This window comes from Leuciscus leuciscus (genome assembly GCF_965113295.1).
Source record: "Leuciscus leuciscus genome assembly, chromosome: 13".
NCBI classification, from domain to species: domain Eukaryota; kingdom Metazoa; phylum Chordata; class Actinopteri; order Cypriniformes; family Leuciscidae; genus Leuciscus; species Leuciscus leuciscus.
In genome coordinates, this window is record NC_138737.1 from 21,234,828 (window position 1) to 21,260,641 (window position 25,814).

Genomic DNA, 25,814 nt, shown 5'->3' on the forward strand with positions numbered 1-25,814 from the left:
ACACCTTAAAATAAAGTGTAACCTATATTTTTTACTGAGTGTGTTTTTGAGCTGGTTTAGAACTGTCCTGGACAGCTGACTTCTGAAGATAATTCTCCTTTAATATTCTATTAGCAAACACCATCGCACACCTGCAGGTGATAGGTGCGTGGGAAAAAAAGACCAAATAAGTAGGTCCAAAAAAACAAAGACCTCCCGCATACTATCAGTACTTGCAAATGAGTATCAAAATGTTTCAGTCTCACGACCTTCATCAGGCATCATTTAATATTCTGAAATCAACTTTTTCATAAAGGGGCAATATTTAAGACATGGGGCAAGACTTTTTAATGCAAGCGGGAACCCATGTGTGTGTGTGTGACATGTACCTGTTGAGTTACATTTCCACTTTTCCAGTGAAAGGATGGCTCTTGATGGGGCGAGAAATGCAAAAGCACTAGCTTGGAACAATGGAAGCCTGGAGGCAAAACACACACAAAAACACAATAATCAAATCACAAGAACACATACCCTTAAAAACAACAACAACAACAACAACACTCTTATGCCTTGTAAGCATCTATTATGTGTGGCTGACAAGAAAAGCTTTTAACCCCATCATGAGGTCACTCCCCTGAATCAATGATAATCCACCAGAACAAAACAGTTTGGAACTCTTCAGCTGTTCATAAACACTTTCCAACAATACTATTTACAGTTGACCATGTAACATGGGATGAAATTTCACGAACTGACTTACTGCAAAGGTGGCACCCTATCACTGTACCACGCTTGGATTCACTGAGCTCTTCAGAACGACCCATTTTTCCCCACAAATGTTTGTAAAAGGACACTATAAAAAAGTTGCTGCCTTAAATTTTGATTAAGGACAATCAACTTGGAAGTCATTTAAACTTAAATTACATTAAACTGACTGAAACATTTTGAATCTTGTATAACTTATACAAAAAAAAGTAGAAAATTGCTTAACTTATTTTAATGAGTTGAAGCAATGTAAAAACATATGTTGTCATAACTTATTGATCATATAATTTTTTTTACAGTGCGTGGCTAGGTGCTTGATTTTATACACCTGTGGCAATGGGCCTGACAAAAAAAACAAAAACAAAAAACAACATGTCCCAATACTTTTGTCCATATAGTTTATATACAGATCTGCTTGTGGATATCTAGTTAACTTGCTATGAAGCAACTCCAACAAATATTTTCAAAGATTTATGCCACTAACATGACACTGGCAAATCCTCTGAATACAAATATGCAAAATACAGCAAAATGACTTTAAAAAAAAAATGTAGAAACATTGAGAAAACTAGCGTAATAACTAAAGCCAGCAGAGAAATTAGTTTGTGAATTGATACATATTCATTGTAATGCTCATGAGTGAGACATTTAGTGGCTTTGCTCAAACCACTAGATGTCTCCACACACACTTCTCATACTGTCACTGATGTGGCTTCGAAGTCTACAAAACAAGGCCAAACTCTCGCTCTCATTCTTTCCCCCCTTATCTTTACATACGAACACTAAAGTAAAATGTTGTGCAACCATGATAATAAACATGGCAACTTAAAGAAAAAACATGTTTTACAAAAAGCTATTTTTATTATATATATATATATACTATTATATATATTTTAAAAAGTTTGCATTATGTGTGTCCAAATAAACAATGTTTAAGGTAAAAAATCTATTCTTTATGATTAAAGTGTTTAATCGGATGTAACATGTATCAGGTATCAGTAGTGCAGTGTTATTTTAGTATCATTAATATATACTACTATAATAGTTTTTGTTAAGATTTTAAATTAGATTTCATATTTTCTGTTTTATATTGATTTTAGTTAAAGCTTTAGTATTTTGTTTTGTTTTTGCATATAGTTTTTATTTACTTATTTGTTTGTGATTTTAGTACTAAACTAAATTGTGAAATTTTACCTTGGCAACTAGCTAAAATAAAATAAGTTTAAGGTTCTTTTTTGTATTATTTTATTTAAGTTAATGTTTATTTTTGTCTGAATGTTTTTTAAAAATGGTTTTAGTTATATTTAATGATAATAACCCATAACTCAGGCACAAAACACGCTATATGGAAATAATACTAGTTAATATAAAGGCAGAACATAAAGACCGCTCGCATACAGTGACTCAGCACACAGGTCTGACGGCAACACTTGCCCAGTCCTTTCCACTCTTATCTTCCTCTCATTTCCCTTTTTTTGGTCACTTGCTCAGGTTTCCCTGGAGACAGCATGTGCCACGAGCAAGTGACGTCAGAACAGAGGGATCAAATGCGCAAGAAAGACATCAGACGGCCCGCTTACACATCGGGCAAAGTGGCCACAAAAGAACATTGAGTGCAAGACAGAACAGGCCACGTCTAAATGTCTTTATGACATGAACAGCCTAAAGGATCAGACCTCTACAGATACTCACCCTCCCCATCCTGAAATATAGACTGTGTCTGTTCCAGATTCCTTATACTCATACACTGTCAATTAATGCTTCCCTGTTGGGGTTTTATGTCACATAAAACTGTATTGCGCCATCAATTGCATTAAAGTGAATTACAGAAGCAAAACATCAACAGTGGTAACTTACGGAGGAAATAACAGTTTCCTGAATTGCTGTGATTTATGCTTTATATTTTGGTACGGGCTAAAACATATCCAAATCACTGCTTATTTTATAAGGGACCAGCATGTACTCGTTTGTTTTAACAATCCTTATTCAAATCAGAGGTGAGGCCACATAAGGGCAATGGAGGTGCTGGACATTCCACATTGATCTACCCAGCGTCTACTGGTTTGCAAATTATATGAATATACAAAGTAACTAAGAAACTGAATTTTGTCAGCACATTTATTGAATCATGTTTTCTGTTTAATATTTACAATAACCGTTAAAAAGTTTGGGGTTATTATGCTTTGTTATAAATCTCTTATGCTCACCAAGGCTGCATGTATACAGTAAAAACAGCAGTATTGTGAAATATTGAATATTATTATAAAATATTACTCAAATGTTAAAAGCTAAATTCTATAAGAAAACAAAAACTTGTTTAATATTTTTTCAATGCAAAGCTGAATTTTCAGCATCATTACAGTCTTTAGTGTCACATGATCCTTCAGAAATCATTGTAACATGCTGATTTGATGATCAAGAAACATTTATTCTTATCATTCATTTAGAAAACAGATGTTCGGCTTAATATTTTTGTGGAGGACTTTTTTTTTTAGGATACTTTTTTTTGAATTTTTTTTGTGTGTGTGTGATGTGACATTATAAATGTCTTTATAATTAATGCTACAACAGTTATTGGTCAATATTGGAGATTTTTTGTGTGCAAGTTATCTATCAGTATCAGGCGATATTGGATATGACTGTGAATTTCTAATTAAAATGACACAATTTTAATATTGGGCATGTATTTGCTAAAACATGAACATAATACATACGTACATTTAGAAACATATTTACAAGCAAACCATAGGCCTATAGGCTTAGGAAACGTAAGAGAAGGAAAAGAAAAGTCCAGCTTGGGACATAGATTTAAATCTCTCACATTGTGTCCCTTCCTCATTCTCAAGCCACACTAAACAGCACCAGTTGGCTGCCTAAATTGTAGCACTATAAAGAGCTGAAGGCCTTCATTACCGAGTGATTAAAGACCCTGAAAGATCCACAGATGACCACAGCTAAAATTGAACTGACCTCTTGCTACACAACAGAGTTAGATTTTGTTCCAACAAAAGCAGCTCTTCAAAAAAATGTAACCGTAAAATGTAATTGGAGAAGAGAATGTATTTAAGAGTGCACGCACGCACGCTCTACGCACCTTGTAAGAGTTTGTGTCTTAGGCTGGATTTGTGCTAAATCAAAGCCAGTGAAATAAAACTTTATGCAACAGGAACGCCCTTCCTCTTCACAGAACTGAGTGAAATATTTCCAAATCTAGGTTACTGGGTCACTTCACTTTCAGCAGGAGGGGAAAAAAGGGAAATAAAGACAGAGATCAAAATAACAGAATGTAAGGTGGAGGAACAACAGGGGGGAAAAACTGACAAAGTACAAAGCATTGTTTGAAACAACAATGTAGTAAAAAGAGGAATAAAAAGAGACTACTGTTTTTTTTTTCTTTGCATTTATTATGGAAATGCATATTGAACTGTCAAAAGACTAAAGAACATCTAGATTTTATAGCCACATGAGCCAGCTCTACTGTATTTAAGAGTTTGATTATTTCATGAGATAACATGTCATGATACATGCCCAGACACACACAGAAAAAAACGAATTATACCATTTAAGACTTTCGCCTTATTTAGGTCATGACGTGTGTGCCATTGTTCTGACTTGCCTACCCAACCCACAAGAACAAGACATCCTGTACTGCGCAACATGCTAATAATGTGCTTACATTATAAACGGGCAGTTTTACGATGACAGTCCTGATGACAGGCCAGTGTCAAAGCTGAGGTTCTCCACTGGTCTTGACTGTGGTCAGATTGCTCTACAGCAGGGATCACACTGGTAAATAAACTTGTGACAACACCGTTATTGTGGGCATCAGGGAGCCGCTATCAATAGGTATTGAAATGGGTTAGGGTTAGGGAACGTGCGCTCGCTTATCACTTTCGCAGTCAGGAGCTGTGATGGCCAGGATTTAAGCCACACAATTCTTATACATTAATCTTTGCATAGATCAATAAATAAAAGGACATTACTATATTGGTTTGGTTTGTCATTGTACGGAGTCAGTGCACAGGCTTAGCTATTTGGCTTAAGGTTAAAACATTAAAAACAGTTAAAATCCCTCTTTGCCTAAAATGTGATTTTTAAAAACATAGCTAAAATTGTTGAAGTTCATTTTTGTAATTAAGATGACTTTAAAATGTTTAGTACCAGGTTTGTTGTGGGAATGGACCAGCCTAGTGACAGATTCAAACAGGAAGTTGATCTGTTTTTAAATGGAATTCTAAAGGAAGTGAGAATGTACCAACTTTGATGTATTAGAGGGGACATAGGAAAATGTGATGTCCTGATCAATGTGACTTTTGGTTGATAGATTTTAGTTAATGCAAAAAATAATTCCATCCATGGCTCTGAATGTAGTTAAATGTATTGTGCTCATTCCAGGGTTTGTGTTGTTACTGTTGTGAGGATTTGTATGGTTGTGTTTCCCCTTTTTGTTTTCCTGGTGCTGGCCACCTCCTATACATTCAGTGCATGTCTTGTCTAGAAAGAGTCTTGTTACTTATTGTACCCTGGAAAAGTGGTGCTGATTTTGGTCCTCTGTCAGTTTGAGAGGCTCAGGCACAATTATGTCCTTTTTGAATACTGGCTATTTCCTGTGATGTAACCCAAATGGAATTCATTTTTTGATATTTCTTTAACTGTTACAATTTTTGCCTTTTTCCTCTCTAATGAGGCTTGATCACTTTTTTTCTTGCGTAAGCAAGATTCACTAAAGATTGTCACAATTGAAGACCACTTTGCTCCCTGTTTTGTGGCGATGGAGTCATTCTTTTGTTGTTGTGATTTGCTAAGGCTCATGGCAGATTCATAACAGGAGCACTTACTGTACAAGGAGTGGCATTACTGACGGCACATTTTACAAGAAAATATATTAGTCAATGATGCTCAGGATCTGTTGTGCACCAAAACCTCAAAATCATCTTTCTTTACGCTTGTCATGTGATGAGTGAAATCTGACTAAATGGCTTTTATTTCTATAAAAAGCTAAATGACAGAGTGGGTGGGTAGGTTATGAAATCAGTGTATAGGCGAACACCGTGTAACACCAGTAACACCTACTACCGTAGCTAGCCTATTCTACAGTAGATGTTATCATCTTCTCTACCATATTAAACAAAGATAGAGTGAAGCAGATGCAGTTCTTGCTGAGCTAAAGTGTGCTGTAAACTAAGCCTGAATCTAACATCCTGAAAATAATCAATAAAACCACCCACATATGAAACAAAATACTGTTTGTACTGCAAACATGAACACAATTTACTGAAACCTTCAAATCACATATACATATATAATATATTTATATAAAGTTACATGTTAACTGGTGTGCTTGTTAGTTGAGTTGGGTAAACTCCACTGACAGTGGAGCAGTGCATGGCATTCACCACACAGGCCAGATTTTAACCTTTGTTCCCCATTGTGACCCCATTGCTCAACATGTCTGGGACATGTTCTAATAGCTAAACCTTGCTTTAACAAACTCACACTTACCGGCAGCCAAAGGTAGTCTGCAGCAGGGTGGTGATGCCCACGCAAAAGAAAATGGTGCCAATCAGCTGACTGGTTGCCCATTGGTCATGACCCACACACATGGCTTCAGCCAGCAGGAAGGGCACGGCGATAGTTCCACTGAAGCAGGTTAGGTAGTGCTGAGGAGAAATGATGTGGAAAGAAAAGAATATCTAGCTCTTTATCTCTGTAATGGAGAACATCAAACCTTAAACAATCCTAGGGTAACTGCAGTAAATGTAGGGTCACTGCTGTAAAGTCAAGGGTCACTGCTTTAAAGTTGCGTGTCACTGCTCTAAAGTCTAGGTTTCACTGATGAAAGTCGAGTCACTTCTTCAAAAGTCATGGATCATTGCTGTGAAGTTGTGGGTCACTGCTGTAATGTCTAGGGTCACTGCTGTGAAGTTGTGGGTCACTGCTGTAAAGTCACTGCTGTAAAGTTAAGGGTCACTGCTAAAAAGTCTAGTTTCACTGCTGTAAATTCAAGAGTCACTGCTTCAAAGTCTAAGTTTCACTGCTGAAAGTTAAGGTTCACATCTTCAAAGTCGAGGGTCACTCCTGTGAAGTCGAGGGTCACTGCTGTGAAGTCGAGGGTCACTGCTTCAAAGTTTAGTTTCACTGCTGTAAAGTCAAGGGTCACTGCTTCAAAGTTGCATGTCACTGCTGTAAAGTCTAGTTTTACTGCTGTAAATTTGAGGGCCACTTCTTTAAAGTCTAAACTTTACAGTCACTGCTATAGTTCACTGCTATAGTTGAGTCATAGCTGGTAAATGAACATCTTAAATGTCTGGGGCTCATAACTGTGGCTGTGTATGCGTTTGTACCTGTAAACCCAGGAACACACACAGGTACCAAGGTGGTGTGTCCTCTATGGTGTATATCATGTCCATTCTCCTGGCATCTGTGCTGTCTGCACTGTCCACAGTCTCTGACATGGAGCACTGATGGGGAGAGGAAACACAAGACACATGGGAGTTAGCTTATGGTAACCCATCCCTATTACAGAGAAGCTGTGTGAGAGCTGTACACTATAAACGGCATCAGAGCGCACACACACACACCAAAACTGCTGGCAATTCAAATGGCATCAGAGGGAGATCAGTAACACTTTATGAAATTATCCTGAAATGAACAAACTGCTTAATAAACTCAGTTCTAATCTTCCAAATTGAAAGAAGACATTACTATTGGAGTTATTCTGTTACATGTTAAAATAAGCTGTAATGGAAAAATATGTACTATACTATTACTGAAAACTAGTTAACAATTTAACTAATTAAACCACAAAGCAAAGATACAGTACAGCCATAATATTATTGTCTGTCTTTGATTTTTTTTTTTTTTTAAAGCAGTAAGATTATCCTTCAGCTGTCCCTTGCTACAGTTATCTTTGTTTTAAAGACAATCTGGATTACCAGTCAAATAATTCTCATTTTTGACAGATATTACTGGCAACACAGAACCAGAGAAAAGGTCAGAAACCCAATGTGTTGCAGCAGCATTGCTGTACTGAAGGCAAACACTGAGGAAATTCCACTGCAATGTAGTGACCTCCCAAATCCCTGATCCCTCTGTGGGGGAAAAGTGCCGAGTCATAATGACTGAGCTATTACCGAAAAGGGCTTAATACAGAGTGGATAAGCAAGACTGGTACGAGTAGCCCCTTGATTTAAAGGTGAAGTGTGTCATTTCTACACCAATAGCATCACCAAAACAAACTCACCTTGTCCTCAGTCTGGCTGTCTTTTGCATAAATGGCCATGAGCTGTGTGTCCTCTGCGTCTTGATCTCCAGGGGTTTGCACGGCACCGTTAACCACCTGTCAAATACAGAGATATTTGCAAAGATCACATATTTACCAAGCAACAAAACAAGGACAATGGTTGACGCTACTAGCAAACTTTTCTATTGTTATCACAAAAGATAAAAATGGATGTGGACGTATCTGTAAGAAATCAGACAATATGTAGTTTAGCTTGGAACACGAAGGGTTACGATTCCAGAAGCTTTGCTTTGGTTCTCTTAGCCAAATTCAAATACCAGGGTTTCAGTGTCAAGCATATTCGTTTTACCTTACGACCTCATGACATTACACCCCGACACTGACGAGACTTATCAGCCCACTGAAAGGGTTAGTTCACCCAAAAATAAAAATTCTGTCCGGAATTACTCACCCTCATGTTGTTCCAACCCCGTAAGACTTTCGTTCATCTTCGGAACACAAATTAAGATATTTTTTATGAAATCTGACAGCTGGCTCACTCCTTCATAGGCTGCAAGGTAATTGATATCTGCCAGCCCAGAAAAGTTAGTAAAGACATCGTTAAAATAGTCCAAGTGACTACAGTGGCTCAACCTGAAGTTTATCAAGCGACGAGAATACTTTTTATGCAAAAAAATATAAAAAAAATAACGACTTTATTCAACTATTCATTTTCTTCTCTGTGGGCCTCTGAGTGAGTTCACGTAGTGTAACAGTGCAGCACTTCTGGGTTGTATGTCAGAACGTAGGCTCACTATTGGCCAGCATCACACGCATCAGACACATGACCAGCGTCGGCCAATAGTGAGCCTACGTTCTGATGTACAACCCAGGAGCGATACGCTGTTACACTACGTGAATTCACTCAGAGGCCCACAGAGAAGAAAATGAATAGTTGAATAAAGTCGTTATTTTTTTTATTTATTTTTTTCGCACAAAAAGTATTCTCGTCGCTTGAAAAAAATTCAGGTTGAGCCACTGTAGTCACTTGGACTATTTTAACGATGTCTTTACTAACTTTTCTGGGCTGGCAGATATCAATTACCTAGCAGCCTATGAGGAGTGAGCCAGCCCTCAGATTTCATCAAAAATATCTTAATTTGTGTTCCGAAGATGAACGAAAGCCTTACGGGGTTTGGAACAACATGAGGGTGAGTAATTTTTGGGTTAACTAACCCTTTAAGTCCACAAGGGCAATTTCACACACACATTTCAGAGAAAGGTTTATGCAGATAAGTGATCACACTCATGTAGGGAAGAGTTCACCAAAACAACAATGATGGTTTAGCTGTACAAGGTTTTTTGGTGGTTCTTCATGACATCATACTAGACAGATGATTCATGATTGCACAAACAACCTTTTGTCTTTCAAACAATAATTACATACAGAAATATCTCAGAAAAAAAGACTAGAGTATTGGAAAAGAACCCCTCCCTAGAGTCCCTAATAATTAATCAACAATTGAGAACGATATAACAAAAGAACAAAACAAAAACAAAAGAATGATATAATCCGCATACATGTTATAAGAGCGTGTTTGCTATGTAATTGTCTTTAAGGATGTGGTGGGCATGACTAAGGGAAACTTGAGTCTTGACATGAATGTCTTCGTAATGAGTGAACAGATAAAGTTACAGAGCACAGCCCATAGTGTACCGACTGATAAAGGGACACATCTGTAGAAAGACGAGATAAAAACAACTCTCAAATAGATAACCTCTTATAGAAGTGCACACACAAGAAAGTAAACATTGGCTTCTTGACAGGTTTATTAAATGGTTCACGCAAAAATGAAATTTCTGTCATTAATAACTCACCCTTATGTAGTTCCAAACCCATAAGATATTCGTTCATCTTCAGAACACAAATTAAGAATTTACCACTTTCTAGGACCGTGATGTTATGAATCGACAAGAATACTTTTTGTGCGGGTTTGGAATGACATGAGGGTGAGTAATTAATGACATAAATTTAATTTTTGGGTGAACTAACCCTTTAAATATGCATGTTTAACAGCAAAAACACTATCAAAAAGCAGCAGCTGGTTATTTCAAGTTGTTCAGGTTTTTTTTGCTTGTTAATGAACATTTCCTGCAGTGATAAGATAACACACACATGAGGTTTAGACCCACATGTTGAGGGTACAAATTGTTACAAACAACAACTGTGTAATTAAATCGATAACACTTTAAAATAAGGTTTTATTAACATTAGTTAACTACATTACCATGAACTAAGAATGAACTGCACTTCTACAGCATTTATTAATATTTGTTAATGTTAATTTCAGTATTTAAAAATACATTATTAAAATCAAAAGTTGTATTTGTTAACATTAGTTAATGCACTGTGAACTAACACGAACAAACAATAATATTTTTTATTATTAATTAACTTTAACAAAGATTAACAAATACAGTAACAAGTGTATTGCTCATGGTTAGTTCATGTTAGTTAAACATTAAGTTGCTTTTTTCAGGATTCTTTGATGAATAGATAATTCAAAAGAACAGCATTTATTTTAAACAAAATCTAAAAAATAAAAGTATTAACTGCCCCTAAAAATCTTACTGAACCCAAGCATTTGAATGGTTAGTGTATTTATAACACCACTACATTTATGACTTGTGTCTATTTTGCATCTTCAAAAGAAATGTTATGCATGCCACAATGGTAAATCTGTTGTTTGTCATTCCTGGAAGTTTATTGACACTTGAAATAGAAAAAAAATCTTGAAAGCCAGATTTTAAACGGCACTTCCTTAAAGTAGGAACTTGCATACCACACTGACCTGCTTAAAAAGTACACGTGACACACAAGCGGTTGACACACACCCTGTCCTGTCACTGTAATGATAGGCTTGAAGCTATTGTTTTTTAGACCTATGATTAGCAATTCCACACACACACAAACTCACAGGGATGGGATAGAAGTGTGCACTGTGTTTGTTCTCCTCTTCATATTTGCCAGGCTCTGCGTTGGACTCCATGGATTTGGAGGTAGTGTTTTTACCAACACCCATTCCTCCCCTTTGCTCCTCTTCCTCTGGCTCTGTTCCTCTCCTCCACTCCCTCTCACGCTCGGGTAGAAACACTGCTGCTCTGCCTGTCAGCACACACTCATGCTCCACTGATTGGCCAGCCAGATCATCTGAGGTGAAACAACAGAGCAATGCTATTAATGAATGAATTATGAAATTGCTGCATTCATCTAATGACTTCCTGCAAGCATTCAACAAAATAAAACAATCCATATAGTCATAAACCAATCTAATTCACTGAAAATCATCCCTTTTAAATCTTGTGTTTGTCAAATAAAAATGGAACACTCCGCAAAGTCAAAGGCAGAATGAACTGGACAAATAACTTAAGCAATGAAATCTGAGAACATATCAAGTGAATAATTGTTTATTTACTCAAATTAAGATACTCGTATACCCACACTTACATTACTGTGGTTTTGGACTCAAACAACCATTTATTCAACAATAATGTGTGATCAAACATCTACACTTAACAAACACAAGGAAAAGACGATTTGGAAAAATTGTTGAGGTAAAGAATGATAGAAAAGAAGAAAAGACTATAGAAGATTGGGAAGTGGGATGACGAAGATAGGATGGAAAAGAGAAGCGAATGAAAGAAAGCGTGTGACTTGAAAAAGGCCAGAACGCTTTATCAGCGGATGTTGTTGATTTTGTTAACAGTCAAGTTCTGTTTACTTTTCTTGTGGCCTTGGGTCGGCACCCTTTCCTATTAATGACAGTGATTAGACATGTCAGCTCACCACCAACGGCTGTACCCTTCCCCCACAGCCCATGATCCCTCATCAGCCTTGAACTCCAGGACGATCACATCTGCTTGGTATCTAGAAGCCATCTGGGTTCACAAAACCGCCCTCAGCGCTACACGCGCAGTACCAGATTCTTACACGTATCCAAACTAGGAACGGTCATGACAAACGACAAGATATTTTGTCAACCGCTTGGCTTCTATTCTTTCTTGTGTAGCCACAACCACTATATGACATCTCACTGGTCTAAAATCCAGCTTCACATAACTGAACATTAAACATGAAATATAAAAATAAAATACAAACATTATACTTAGTAAATTATGTGTTATGTACTTAATATTTTATTACTAATATACATTTTATAAATATGTATTAGATATAGATTTATATTTATTTTAAACTTAATAGAGATTATTATTAATAATAATTATACATATTTTGTCAATCACTTGGTTTCCAATTTTTGCTGGATTGGCCCCAGCTCCTCTTACTGTATATTAAACATATAATATATAATATTAAACATGAAACATATAATAAATATTATATATGTACTAGGGGTGACCCCGAATAGTCGAAGATTCGATGCTTCGATAGGAGGAGCCTGATTCGACTACCGATCTCACGGTCGAATCTTCGCAGAGGTGTTATGAAACGAGGATCATGCCACTTTGGCTATATGAGGGTGCTCAATGTCTGATTTCACATAGAACTAGCTTTTATGTAAATACGTTAATATTCAGCCTATTATGATAATGCTGTAGGCCTATATAAAAATGTGCAAAGAAAGAAGCTTTTAATAAATATTTTTTAACGTGCGTGAATAAATCCAAACACCCCGTGACAGATTTAAGTTTCACTTTCAATCCGTGACCGACAGAGGAGCGTCTTCGCGGCAAGGATTTAAATCTTTAACAATGTCTGGGATAAGAAAATCTAAAGTGTGGATGTACACGATTAGAAAGGATATTCTCCAAGGCTGGATTTAGCATCAGGAAAACCATGATCGCACTTCTGCCGGCCACCGTTAACATGTTTCACGCATAGACTGGGTTTCACGTTAGAATGTATTTTATCCGCGCGCACAATTTGAAAAGACTCCAACGGACAGACCGAGTGAAAGACGTTCAGGATTTGTTCTCTCGATCAGGTACAAATGATTTCAAAACTTTTCAGCCGGTTCTAATTTTATTTTTGGATGCTGTGAACATTTTTAGCTAAAAAGACTGCCACTCCAGTTTAGCATTTATTGTTGTTTCTGCAGTTAAAAAGACAAAGTTGAAAATTCTGGCTACTATCGTTATTTTAATCATTTCTTTATTTTTATTTTATTTATTAATCTGTCAGGGTTATCTAATCTAACTATTTGTGGCTTGTGTTTTGAATATATGTTCCCCTGCACTTTAGGCATTTTGCACACATTTGCTCCTCATCCTGTGACTTGATTCTGATTTATTTCGTTTTGTATTTTTATTTATTAGAAAGGTATATTCTGTTCTAATAATTTAGTAAATTAATTGTTTATTTTTTCGGTGCATCGATGTTGTGCTGTAGGCTGGCCTGCTCGCACAGGTAATTTAGCCGATTTAATTTGATTTGCATGTGAAATGCAAATCTGCAGTGTGGCCTTTCTGGAGTTATTTATGTTATTTCTTAGTTTTATTGATCAAAAATGTTTTTATACATTTTCTTCTATATCTTTGTGTGATTTTCTGTACATCGCGGCTTTGAAACGTTAAAGCCCCGCCCCCAGCCCCACCCCCATACACATGATTCGACTATTAGTCGACTATAGGCAAGACATGACGATTCTGATTCGACTATGAAAATCCATAGTCGGGGACAGCCCTAATATGTACTTAATATATTATTGTGATTATGAAATATATATTTACTACATTTTATTATACTATATAATTAATATATCAACTATTATACATATACATACATATATATATACACATATATATAAATATATATACATATACATATAACACACACACACACACACACACACACACACACACACATATATATACATACATATAGAGCTGCATGATTATGGACAAATTGAGAATCACGATTTTTCCACAATTCTTTTTAACAATTAAACAAAATAATATGTTACAAAATGTTAACTGCTGCAAACCAATTAATAATGTCTAATTTATTTGAATTATAAAAAAAAAAAGAAATAAAAAAAAGGTTTGAGTGAATGATTCAATGACTCTTGAATGACTATGGCTGAGTCCCAATTCGCCTACTTATACTACGACCTAAAAGTATGTACTTTTTTTGTGATGAAAAAGTACATACTTTTGAGAGTGTAGCAAAAGAGTATGCACGTTCTGGGACATACTTCGATGACGTCATGCAACGTAAACGAGAACGTGGTTGCCTAGTTACGCACACCGCGACTGTTAACAAAACATATAACATTTCATTCATTCTTATATATCCAATATAATTGTATTTACTATTCCCATCTTTTTTTCCACAATACATTTGCAATGTGTTTACCAAATTGAGGAGTGAAGCAGGGCGTCGTCGTAGATCAACCAAACGCAGGTTGTTTGTAGGGCTGGTCCGAATACCATTTTTTGAGCTTCGAAGCTTCGGTAGTAATGAACTTCGAATATTCGAAGCTCCGGAGAGAGGGTGCTGAACATATTCTTCTCTCTAATAAAGGCAGGAATCTCTATGTGTCAGTATGTCCGTTTGCATTTTGATTATTTCGAGAACCGTTTATCCAATCGACTTCACTGGGAGTGCAGTGTCTCATTTGGTGCAATATAGATGGACATGCGAGACCCGACACATTCAGAATTAATAAACTTTTAATAAACTACAGAACAGCGCGAGCGGGAAGCGGCGCGCCTCACGCTCCGATAACGGACACTGCACTAGTGATATAGCACGCACACAGGTCTGTTAAATTAAGCAATACTTTTAAGGTAGTCTAATATTTTTCTGACTAACAAATTACTGACACAGTAGATTTAAATAAAGAAAAACGAAATTTAAATAAAGAAAAAACGAAATTAATTTAAATTAAAAACGAGATTAATTTAGATTGATAATAACGGGTAAAAAGGTTAATACATTTTGTTTCTATTATTCTATTTTCCACAATGTCAAAGCAACGCAGCTTAACTCAAAACACAGGCTCAGGTCCATACAAACTCCACTGTTCTGCGCTCTATCGAGAGAATACTCCCGTTGCTGGAACACTGGGGTCGGTTCTATTTCTAGCATGCACGCGTTTTCCGCGTGGCTCGAGCCACGCCTGAGACGCGTGTCTCACGCAGGCAGTGTGCAAACTCCAACCTGTTAACATGGGAGCCGAAATAAAAACGGACACGCCACGCAGCCAGTGTGTCGCCGGCCTTATTCAAGCGCGAATGAGAACCGTTTCGCGGGGGATCCCAGGTGTGCCCCCCCCCCAAAAAAAAACGAATATTTGAATGTCAAATTTTCAAATCGAATACAAACCCACCGAACGAATATTCGAATATTCGGGTCCAGCCCTAGTTGTTTGTGAGGCGGCTGGTTCTGACGTTCATGTGCAAATGTGTGTAACGAAAGCTACTTATTTTCTTAGTTAAAATATTTAAAGTTTATAGTGTAACTATTGTTTAACGTATTTTATACTTAATCTTATACTTATGTCCAACATCACCGCAAAGCTCCTCCCTCCCACACGCAATGGGTTGTGGGCAATATTAGCCGTTAGAGTGTGCATTGATCTGCACTTCGAATTCTAACCGGAAATAGTAGACTATCCGGGTATCTTTGGAATACTCATTTCAACATACTACGATTTGGGACGTACTAATTCTAGTTTCGCATACTATTTAGGACGGATAGTATGCGAATTGGGACTCAGCATATGATATCTTTTTCCATTACTGGATGAATCAGTGTTTTTGAACGAATCTCTTGAATGAATGATTCAAATGACAAATACTTTTTTTAACAGTCAAGTCAATCAAGTTACTTTCAAATGGTGATATTTTGATCTCTACCGTAGACATCAGTGCTTATATCAATCTATAAACTTTTATCCAAGTACTTCTGTGATAATGTGAATGATTCTAACATAAACGATATGTGCTTGAAGAGCCTGTCTGAGAAGCGGTTTCATAACGATACATGACAACTGCTCTCTGTGGGTCTGTGGCAGGGAGAACGCAGATTTGAATGTTCGCTGTGATAGTACTTATATAGAACTTTTTATAGTACTAATAAAAAATCGTTGTAAAATTATCGAGTGGGGGTTTGAATCGAGATCACAATCTTTTAACGATAAATTGTGCACATACTTTTTTTTTGTAGATAATTTCCTCATTCATTTGACTAACTGTCAAATGAATGTTTTAACCAGTCAGACATGTTTTAAAGGCTTGGCAAAATTAATGCTGGGTTGTCAGGTTGCCTTCATTAAAACCAAAATTACACTTAATGTGATTCTCGCAATGTAAATCAAAACAATGGCATGGATGATGTCCAATATATGAAAAAGATACCCTCAGAACAATTTTTCCTTTACAATATGCTCAAATGTGATTTTTAGATATTGCATTTAAGAGTTGCTGTCTTCTTAAAACAAAGTCTTATTTACAGTATACTAAGCGAACTGATACTAAGAAAGTTGATACTAGATATCTGTCACAGTCCATTGATTTTTATTTGGAAAGCAGGTGTCCGAGTGCAAATCCAAGTGCAACTGGGGACAGTAAAGAAATAAGTACCTAGTTCACACATCACTCCCACCAATCTGGTCGGCCGGAAGCATCTGTGTAGGAGTTAAACTGGGAGAAGGGAAGGATAGAGGGAAGATGGAAAAGAGGAAGGTAGAAGAAAAAAGAGGTAGGGACATGGAAAAGGAACGAGGGTTGACAAAAAGAAAGATAGAGGAGACAGGTGTTAATCAGCAGCCAAAATGCAAATCACAAGCCATTTTTCTATCATTCAATTTCAAATCATCATTCAATCCAAGTGGTTTAATAAACACGGATATTCTGAATTTGCTAGCATATAAGCAAATCTGTGCCTTATACTTCACAAAGCTTAAACAAATGTGTTAAACTACCAAGTTCCAACAAAATCTTTGGCATGCAGTTGATTGCCACAGACAATAATTTGGACACTTCCCTTAATTTGTACAAACAAACAAACAAAGTGTTCACAGTAACGCAACTTTCATTTCCTTTAACTTTCAAACCAAGCAGCTTTTTGTCGGTCAATGCGGTGACCCTTGTGAACCCACTGCAAAATGTGCTTGGGGAATTTTTGCGCCTTCACGAGACATTCCCAGTTTCCTACTGAAATGACACAAAAATTTGCTGAGTAACAGTAAACGTGACCACTCTTTAAGATCCTATACCAAATGGCACCCTTTGTTCTGTTCCTCCTTGCGTGAATTTACTCTTTGCTGACTGGACTGCTGGGTAAAAAGTGTGCTCTCTGCAAAACAGCATTCAGTAGCTGTAAAGTGGAAGCTTGTGAGTACCCTACTGAAACAGAAAATCACTAATTAAACGATAAACCTAAATAGGATCTTTTCTGAATGTTGGTGGCACAAAGTGATTTGGCAGGCAAAAGTTTTTGATAGATTAATTTGATTAAATTAATAGATCCGGACAATAAAATGAGTGTTACATTACCAATAAATTAACAAAGGATCAGATTCCCGGAATGAGCATGTACGAGTTCAGAACGCGCTGATGTAAGATGTTTGTTTTGGGCCAATCATAAAACTCTCTCTGGCCGTTTACTGCAAGCTCCACTGCTAAAACTGGCCTAGATGGATGTCTGACCATTGCGTCGCGTCTTGAGTTCGAGAGACCCTTTTCTATTCATCAGCACTGTGGATCTGCAGTTATTATTGCAGTACTATGGTAACTATTATGACAGATAGTGGAACTAAAGTGCTCATATAGGCAGATAAAGAAAACGGCTCAACCCCAAAGTATAATTTGGTTTTAACGGGTACACAAGGGTCCACGTACAGTGCGCGTGATGCAAATTTCGCCACCCGAATAGTATGCATGTATGCACGCTTGCCGCCCGATACAAAGTACAAAGTATGCGCAGTGTGCAATATGTGCAATGAATTTGTTTTGCACTAATCAGTTGTTCCTCAATGTGGCAACACTGGCCCAGGTCGTTGTTTCACAATAGAAAATTAAACTAAAGAGATGGAACAACAACAAAATATCAGAGACCGCAACAACAACATACGACCACATCGACAAGAGCTTGTGAGAGGGAATTATAGCCGCAACTTTAGTTTAAAAGAATACAAAATAAATTTTTATCGGTCATAACTTCGAGAGATAAATAGCGCAGACACTGGACAAAGATTAATCTTTATAGAGCGCATGTGTCGACCACCCGCTATTCATTGAAAGGCTATGAATTCAACTGCATATGCAAAAAAATATATATATATATATATATATATATATATATATTTGAGCTTCAGTTTTTAAATGTAATTTTCGATGAATGGCATCACAGAGTTTGTATTTTGGTACTGATTTTTGAATCTTACCGGTAAAAAGACGCTGAACAGCACATTTGTGTATTTACCTGGAAAATCTGGCAATTTTACGGTAATTTATCAGAGTTAATGTGTGAAAGGGCTCGTGTGTACAAGTACGTATGTGTGTGTCTGCCTTAAAGGCACGTAGACAAACAGAGTGAGCTGTCAGTTTATATCAACATTCAGCATTACTGCTGTTAGTCATGACCCATCAGGTATGTCCTAGAAATGTGATCATCAGTGGACGGTCCAAAACACAGCAGGACGGATTCATCCACAGATACTGCAGTCACACACGGTTTGAGCAGATTTAAGGCTCATTCACATCAAGACCGATAACTATTGGTAACTATAACAATAACTATATAAGAGTACACACTAACTCACAATAATGCTCTTTTTTAAATAAGCTTTCTGCAGTTATGTCGTCTGTCGCTTTAAATGTTCAAGCTCTTTAAAGCAGGTTGGATTTTGATTGGCAGTCAATATTTTTATTGTTCATCAGCTGAATTTTTATTTTTTTTGTGTATGATTTAAATTACATTGTTCCTCTGTGCCAGTATCATTGAAGTTGTGGTGTGGACTTCTTTTACATTAAGTTTTTAAAACAATCTTCTATTGCTACCAATGGACTAAAACTAACTTTTTGCCAGACCTGTCAATAGCCGGTGACTTAAGAAAATTTACCGGCCATAAATGTATATATTTTTTTACTAACCATGAAACTGATTATTCCTTATTGAAGTTGCAAAAGTTATTCGGTCAAGAGCAATGAGGGATTTTTCTTTGTCTTTTGTTGTTTGATTAAAATTAAAAACACAGACAGCTGCAGAAATATTACTGCTGCCACTTTATACTGGATCCAATATACTGTTAAACATTCAGTTCAGTTCAGTAAGACATAACTGACTATGTTTACAAGGATACGTGTACTTGTCTTGGCATAATACTGTTTAAATATGACTGTTCAAGCACAAGAAGAGGCGAAAGAGTTCAATTCTGTATTTGTGTGCTGTCTGAGTCGTGGATTTATGGGCGCATGCTTCGGATGTTTGCGCACAAAAAAGCGAATAACGAATTAAGTTCTAGTTATATTTAAATTGTCCATGCTTAAACTTTCGTAGTGATACAACACTGCCCCGTCAACTGTCCAAAAATGTAACCGCCCAACTGGAGATTAACACAGATTTTTACTCACATTTGGCACTTGGCTAGGGTTCATTTTAGGCCCTGTTGCTCCCATTATAGTTATTGTTCTTGGTGTGAATGGGCCTTAAGTCCTGATTTCAAACAGAACCAGATCCATTTTATTATATGGCTGGTAGATAAACCACAAATCTAACAATCACAAACAAGGTCGAAGCATCCACACAAATCTGGAGAGAGCCTGAGGTGGAAAAAATTTGGAGCCATAAAAATATTTGGCCAACTGAGGTGAGGTATTTATAATATAACATCAATGTTGGACTTCAAAACCTTTAACCTGGACAAAACCATCTCACTGGGAAACAATTATTCCTGGAGCAAGACTAATCCAATAAACTCATAACAGCTTTAAGACACCAGAGGAAGAGAATAAAGGAAGACCTTGGTGCTTTAAAGTCGGCACTAGTTTCAACAGACTTTTATTGTTGAATGAAAATATAAAAGACCAGACATCTAATGTTTTGTAATAATCCCACAACAATGTCTGTTGCCACACTGGTGACTAACGTTTGAAGCACATTTAAATTTGGTCAGCCTTAACGATCTTATTACCTCATAATTACAGCTTACTGATGTTTAACAGTTAAACCTAGACAACCAGCCTCTTCAGCAGCACATTTAAAGACAAAACCCACGCTGAGCTCATTTCTGCTGCAGCCTTAATGACGAATCGTATGTTAGTCAGACGTTCGGATGTGGAGGACATTGATAGAGATTGTCAGAATATGACAGTTCATTGCATACAGCATAATGTGACCATTGAAAGTTTCACTTTGTCTCATGGGAATTAATTAAGATGTGTCAAAGCCAGTCCCAAAGCTAAACAAATGTATCCTAAAAAGGCATTTAGCTAAAGTTGTACCACTGTATTTGGTTATCTATTATATAAAACATTTCAACTTGACATAAGATAGAAAATCTAAAATACATTCGGGTGAAACATTCTGAAATATTCCATGTAACATGTTTCTGATATATCCAGTATACTGTTAAACATTCAGTTAAGGCATAACTGACTATATTTACAAGCATTGTGTAAGTCTTGAGTGACCCGGTCGGCAACTAGTGAAGATGACTTGGCCACGTCTTGATTTTAAGTTATGTAAGACATACAACTTCTTTTTATACTGAGGTTTATTTCATACAGTTTATTATTTTTATTTTCATCCCATTTCTTTTGCCACTTGTTAGTGATGTATAAGTTAATTAATGGTCTGAAATCCAAAGGTGCTATTTGATAGTCAGATATTTCTAGGTCAAGCGCATCCCTGGAAGCCGTGTCCGCCCTCTCATTACCAGTCAGGCCAATGTGACTTGGAACCCAGCAAAATATAATATTAAAGTTTATTGGGAGGTCAGTCTTTTTACGGATTCGGATATGCAATTAAAAAGTTCCATTCTTGACCCTTCTCAATATTTTCTAGAACCAAGAGTAATGCTCGAGGCTCAGCTGTGAAGATAGAGCCTTGGTCTGGAATTCAAATGCCATACTAGCCTTGATGTAAGATAGGACCTGTCTCTTAAATGTCTTCACCTCACAAATTAGAAAGACGTTTGAAAGATAAGTCCTCTCTTACATCAAGGCTAGTATGTCAACTCACATGGATCCTCTACAGTTTGCATATCAGCCCAACAGGGTTGTAAATGATGCCGACATTTGCATGTTACAGAGGACCCATGTACACCTGGACACTCCTGATGCATCTGTGAGGTCCACATTCTTTGACTTCTCAAGCACCTTCAATATGATCCAGCCTCGACTGCTGTGCAAGAAGATGAGGAGAATACAGTTGGATTCATCATTGGCCCTGTTGTGTATGAACTATCTATCCTGCAGACTACAGTGTGTGTGTCTATAGAATAGTGTCTCCAACACTATCCTGAGTAATACGGGGGCGCCACAAGGAACAGTTGGAGTGACCACGTCCACAACCACATCCACCTCAACCAAAGAGATGGTAATGGATTTTAAGAGGGACTGAGAACAAAATCAATTGCGATCACCATCCGGGGCATCGAGGTGGAGATGGTATCCAGCCACAAATACATTGGTGTGCAGCTCGATAACAAGCTGGACTGGAAGAGCCACATAGAGATGGTGTACGAGAAGGGTCAAAGCAGACTTTATTTCTTAAGGAGGCTGAGGTCATTCAACATCTGCCGTGCCCTATTGTGCAGCGTCTACCAGACAACGGTGGCCAGTTCTCTGTTCTTTGCTGTGGCGTGCTGGGGAGAGGGTGCCCACTCAGGAGATAGAAACAGAGTCAACAAACTTATTGAGAAGGCTACTTCTGTTGTAGGGACTGAATTTGAGTGAAGAATACTCTAAGTTGTGACTGATAATGAAAAGTGCAAGTCTGAGCGCAGCAATACTTCCCTGTGGAACCCCTAGTTCATGTGATAGAGTGGTTCCTATTTGAACACAGAAATTTTTATTAGAAAGGAAGTTGGAGATAAAAATAGATAGGTTGCCTCTCAAACCGATTTCATGTAGATCTTTGAGAATACCATATCTCCAGGTTCTATCATAGGCCTTCTGTAGATCAAAAGAATACAGCTACAGCATGTTCTTTTTAAGCTGTCCCAAACAAATGATTCCAGTCTGATGAGATGATCTAAGGTGCCTCGTCTAAAACCACACTGATAATCACTGATCTTGTGCTCTGACTCCTGTGTCCACACCATACACCCATTTACCATTCTTTCCATAGTTTTGCAGACACAACTGGTCAGAGCTATTGGCCGATAGATATTTGAATCACAGTGGTTTTTATTTTATTTTATTTGACATGGACATTACAATTACATTGGATGGACCATATGCATTTGCTTGGGTGTTTTAGCACACATGCTAATTTTCAACACCTGTCCACGGTAGGCTTTTAGAAAGAAAAGAAAATACAATAACAATACTGATAGCAAAATTAATAATAACAAAAAAGGATAAAGAAAATATACCATATGATTACAGATGCAAAAGCATCATAAACTGAAAATATCTCAGTAGTAGATTATTCATGTGACTGCGAGCACTGATGTTTTGTTTTTAGCAATTGTTTAAGTCCTCTGTCAAAAGCATTGCCATTGGCCTCTAGTTTTAAATTAGTAGGAAAAGCATTCCAGAGTTTTGGCCCCTTGCAGAGAAAGCAGACTGACCAAAAGAGGTCTTGTACTTTGGGACAAGACAGTCACCTCTGACAGTGGCTGGTGTGTTCGCCCTATGAGAACTTTGACGCCTACTGATTAATTTAGAAAACAGTGGTGAAACATGATTATTTAGACATTTAAAAACCAGTTTGAGATAATTAAAATCTATAAAACTATCAAAGGCAAGAAGCTTATGCTTTCTTAAAAAATAATAAAAAATAAAATCACAATGATGCCATCTCATAGGTTTACGGTCCATAATTTGTATTGCCTGTTTGTAAAAATGAGAAAATAGGTTTTAATTTAGTTGGAGAGGCTTGTGACCATGATGTGATACAATATGATAGATGTGAAAAATATCGGTACTTCCATGTTGTTGGCATGCAGAGATGACTTCACCCCATTGACCCTGACACATTGCTGTCTCCCGCCCAAATAAGACCTAAACCACTGCAAAGCTTCTGATGACATTTTAAATTGATTTAATTTATGTAACAAGATACTGTGATTAACAGTGTCAAAGGCCTTTTTTAGGTCCAGAAACACTTTTGTCAAGCAAATAACAGTTAGCTGTTTCTGTGGAATATTTGTCTCTAAATCCAAACTGCTGTGGATAAAGCAACTGATTAGACTCGAAATGTTCCGCTAATTGCTCTGCAACAATCTTTTTTCCAGAACTTTTGAGACAACAGTAATTGGCTCCAACAGACAGCTTTCATAATCTCTTAATTAATGCAGCATGAATGTTGTGAATGTCCTTAGGCATGGAGTTACTCATGTTTATAATCACATTTTTAACTTTATTACAAGATACCTTTTTAATACAGAAGGAGCCTATGTGAGCATTATCAAGATCTTCAGGAGATGACTCGATATATTTAAAATTACTTGCTAATTCTTGTACCCGACTTGATTAAAAAAAACTATTAAAAACATTTGCAATAGCTATGCATTTGCAATTACTATGAATCAGATTATTACAAACTTTAAGACCATTCATTTTTAAGTGTTTTTGTCTACTTGAATTGGTTAGTCTATTCATATGTTGGGACTTCCTGTTGTTAAAATTGGTTTTTCTGTTTTATTATGGTGAAGTAGACGTTTTTTTTGTTAACATTCTCACAATCAGTGTCATGTTATGATCTGAAAGTCCAGTAATGAGATTATATGTTTTTGTTACTCTCTCTGGCCTGTTAGTAAAAATCAGATCTATAAGAGCTGAATCCCTTTCCAGGGATTCGAGGTGGTCTGTCAATCAGCTGTTTGAATTGAAATTTCTCCATAGTTGATTTTAATTTTGATTTACCACTTTTAACCATCCAGTTAATATTAAAGTCCCCAAACATCATACATTCACAACGGTTTCTTCAGTTCATTGTAGGAAATTCAATGATTCAAATTATTCAATTCAACCAAGTCTCAGATATGCACAAAAAATCCAAATTAGAATCAATAAGTAAATTCTGTTCAGAATCCAACAGTTTATAGCTGGTATGCTACATGGATCAATATGAGGCACTGAACTCACCCCAGTGTCCATGCCAGTGGTCCCAGACTGATCAAACACTACTGCCGCTGTTGCTACTCCTGCTAGACACTCTGAGCCCGGAGTTTGTAACCTTAACCGCTGCTCGAGTCCATCCTGCTCTCCCAGAGCACCTGTGGATTTCCCAGCCACTCGGCTCAGTGTCTCCAATAGCAATGGCCGGACTGGCCCATCCACTCGACCATGCATCCCCCTGGGAACCACGACGACAAGAACACCCTCCGACCACCAGCCAACACCAAGGGGCAGCGCACACTCTGGCTCCACTGGAAGAAACGCCATCCAGTATCGGAGTCAGGGCGAGTAACGAGGATGTCATAGATTGTAACCGGCTGGAGTGTCACTGCAGGTGACGCTGACTGCATCTGAATGATTTCATGCGCTGTTGGGTTAGGCTCTGAAAAGTGGCCCAGGATTCAAATTAACATCTCCCGATAGTAGCAGCAGTAGTAGCAGTATTTTGGCGGAAGACAAGCTATTCGTACGCCACCTGATTGTAATTTTGAACGCTAGCTTGAAGACCAGAGCTCGGCCATCATTCAGAATCCGTGTAAAGACTACGGCATAACCAAATCCAAAAAGATGTAGTTGTGTTTTTTCTGATAAAATGCCCAGTGGATCAATGATAAAGCGATGAGCTTTTGCAGCCAGAGTCTTTGGTGGATTGCGTGTGAGTAAAACAGGCATCGATACTAAGACACCACAGGTGATGAGGTACATGCCGGCATTGCTTTGTTCATATTTGCCTTTGCTTTTACAGCTCCGTTTCATGATACCATGCTGCAAATTGTTTAAAGGCCAGAGAATTACCTTAAGAATTAGGCAGAAAAGGTTTAAGACAGAGATCTTAAAAGATTTATAAAATTCCAGAACATGAGTGGAGCCTTCCAAACCACTCAGGACAGGTGCCGCTACCATCTTGTCCTGTCATCAGAGACATACAACATACAACTATGTACTAAAAATAGAAAAGTTTTTCCTTTGCGTTTTTCACGTTCAGATGACAATGTTGTCAAAACGATCATCATTCACACGAATCCCTGGTCCTTACCCAGTTTGGGAATGGGAATAACAACTGCTTCCTTCCAAGATGGTGGTATGTCTCCTGTTATCCATATGGTATTAAAGATTCCCAGAAGAATAAATAACACTGTGTGAAACTGTGTCAAAAACTAATAATAGATTCTGTCAGGTCCAACAGGAGATCATTTGAGAGCACAGGAGAGCTCCTCCAGAGTAAAAGGTTAATTATATGGTTCAGAGTTATTTGAAAGAAAAGTATAGTTTAAATTCGTACTGTTAAATTCAGGTCGACAATTTTCTAGTGAATAGTTTATTTTTGAATGGCATTGCTAGAACATTATTTATTGGCTTGTGGTTAAAAGGGTGTCCTGATGTTTAATATGCCATACTTGAGGACCTTCCCCTCTGTTTTTCATCTTTTATATTAGATATACATTTTTATTTTTATTTTTTATAAATCTTCTCCAGCTCTGTCTCTTTGTATAATTTATGACTCTACGTGCTTGTGCTTGACATATTTTAA

General features: G+C 37.2%; 1 protein-coding gene across 2 annotated transcripts in view; it reads right to left on the reverse strand.

The window, feature by feature from the left end:
- slc23a2 (solute carrier family 23 member 2) overlaps positions 1-25,814 on the reverse strand; it is a 49,559-nt gene that overhangs the window by 14,030 nt on the left and 9,715 nt on the right. Inside the window, exons 2-7 of one of the 2 annotated variants that reach the window (XM_082187495.1) lie at positions 16,574-16,633; positions 10,945-11,177; positions 7,988-8,083; positions 7,089-7,205; positions 6,247-6,404; positions 369-457 (exon numbers count right to left, since the gene is read on the reverse strand). In XM_082187495.1, coding sequence (XP_082043621.1) covers positions 369-457; positions 6,247-6,404; positions 7,089-7,205; positions 7,988-8,083; positions 10,945-11,177; positions 16,574-16,586 — 706 coding nt within the window. In that variant the 5' untranslated portion in view covers positions 16,587-16,633. The remainder of the gene's footprint in view (positions 1-368; positions 458-6,246; positions 6,405-7,088; positions 7,206-7,987; positions 8,084-10,944; positions 11,178-16,573; positions 16,634-25,814) is intronic. The other variant, XM_082187496.1, reaches the window with a different exon arrangement.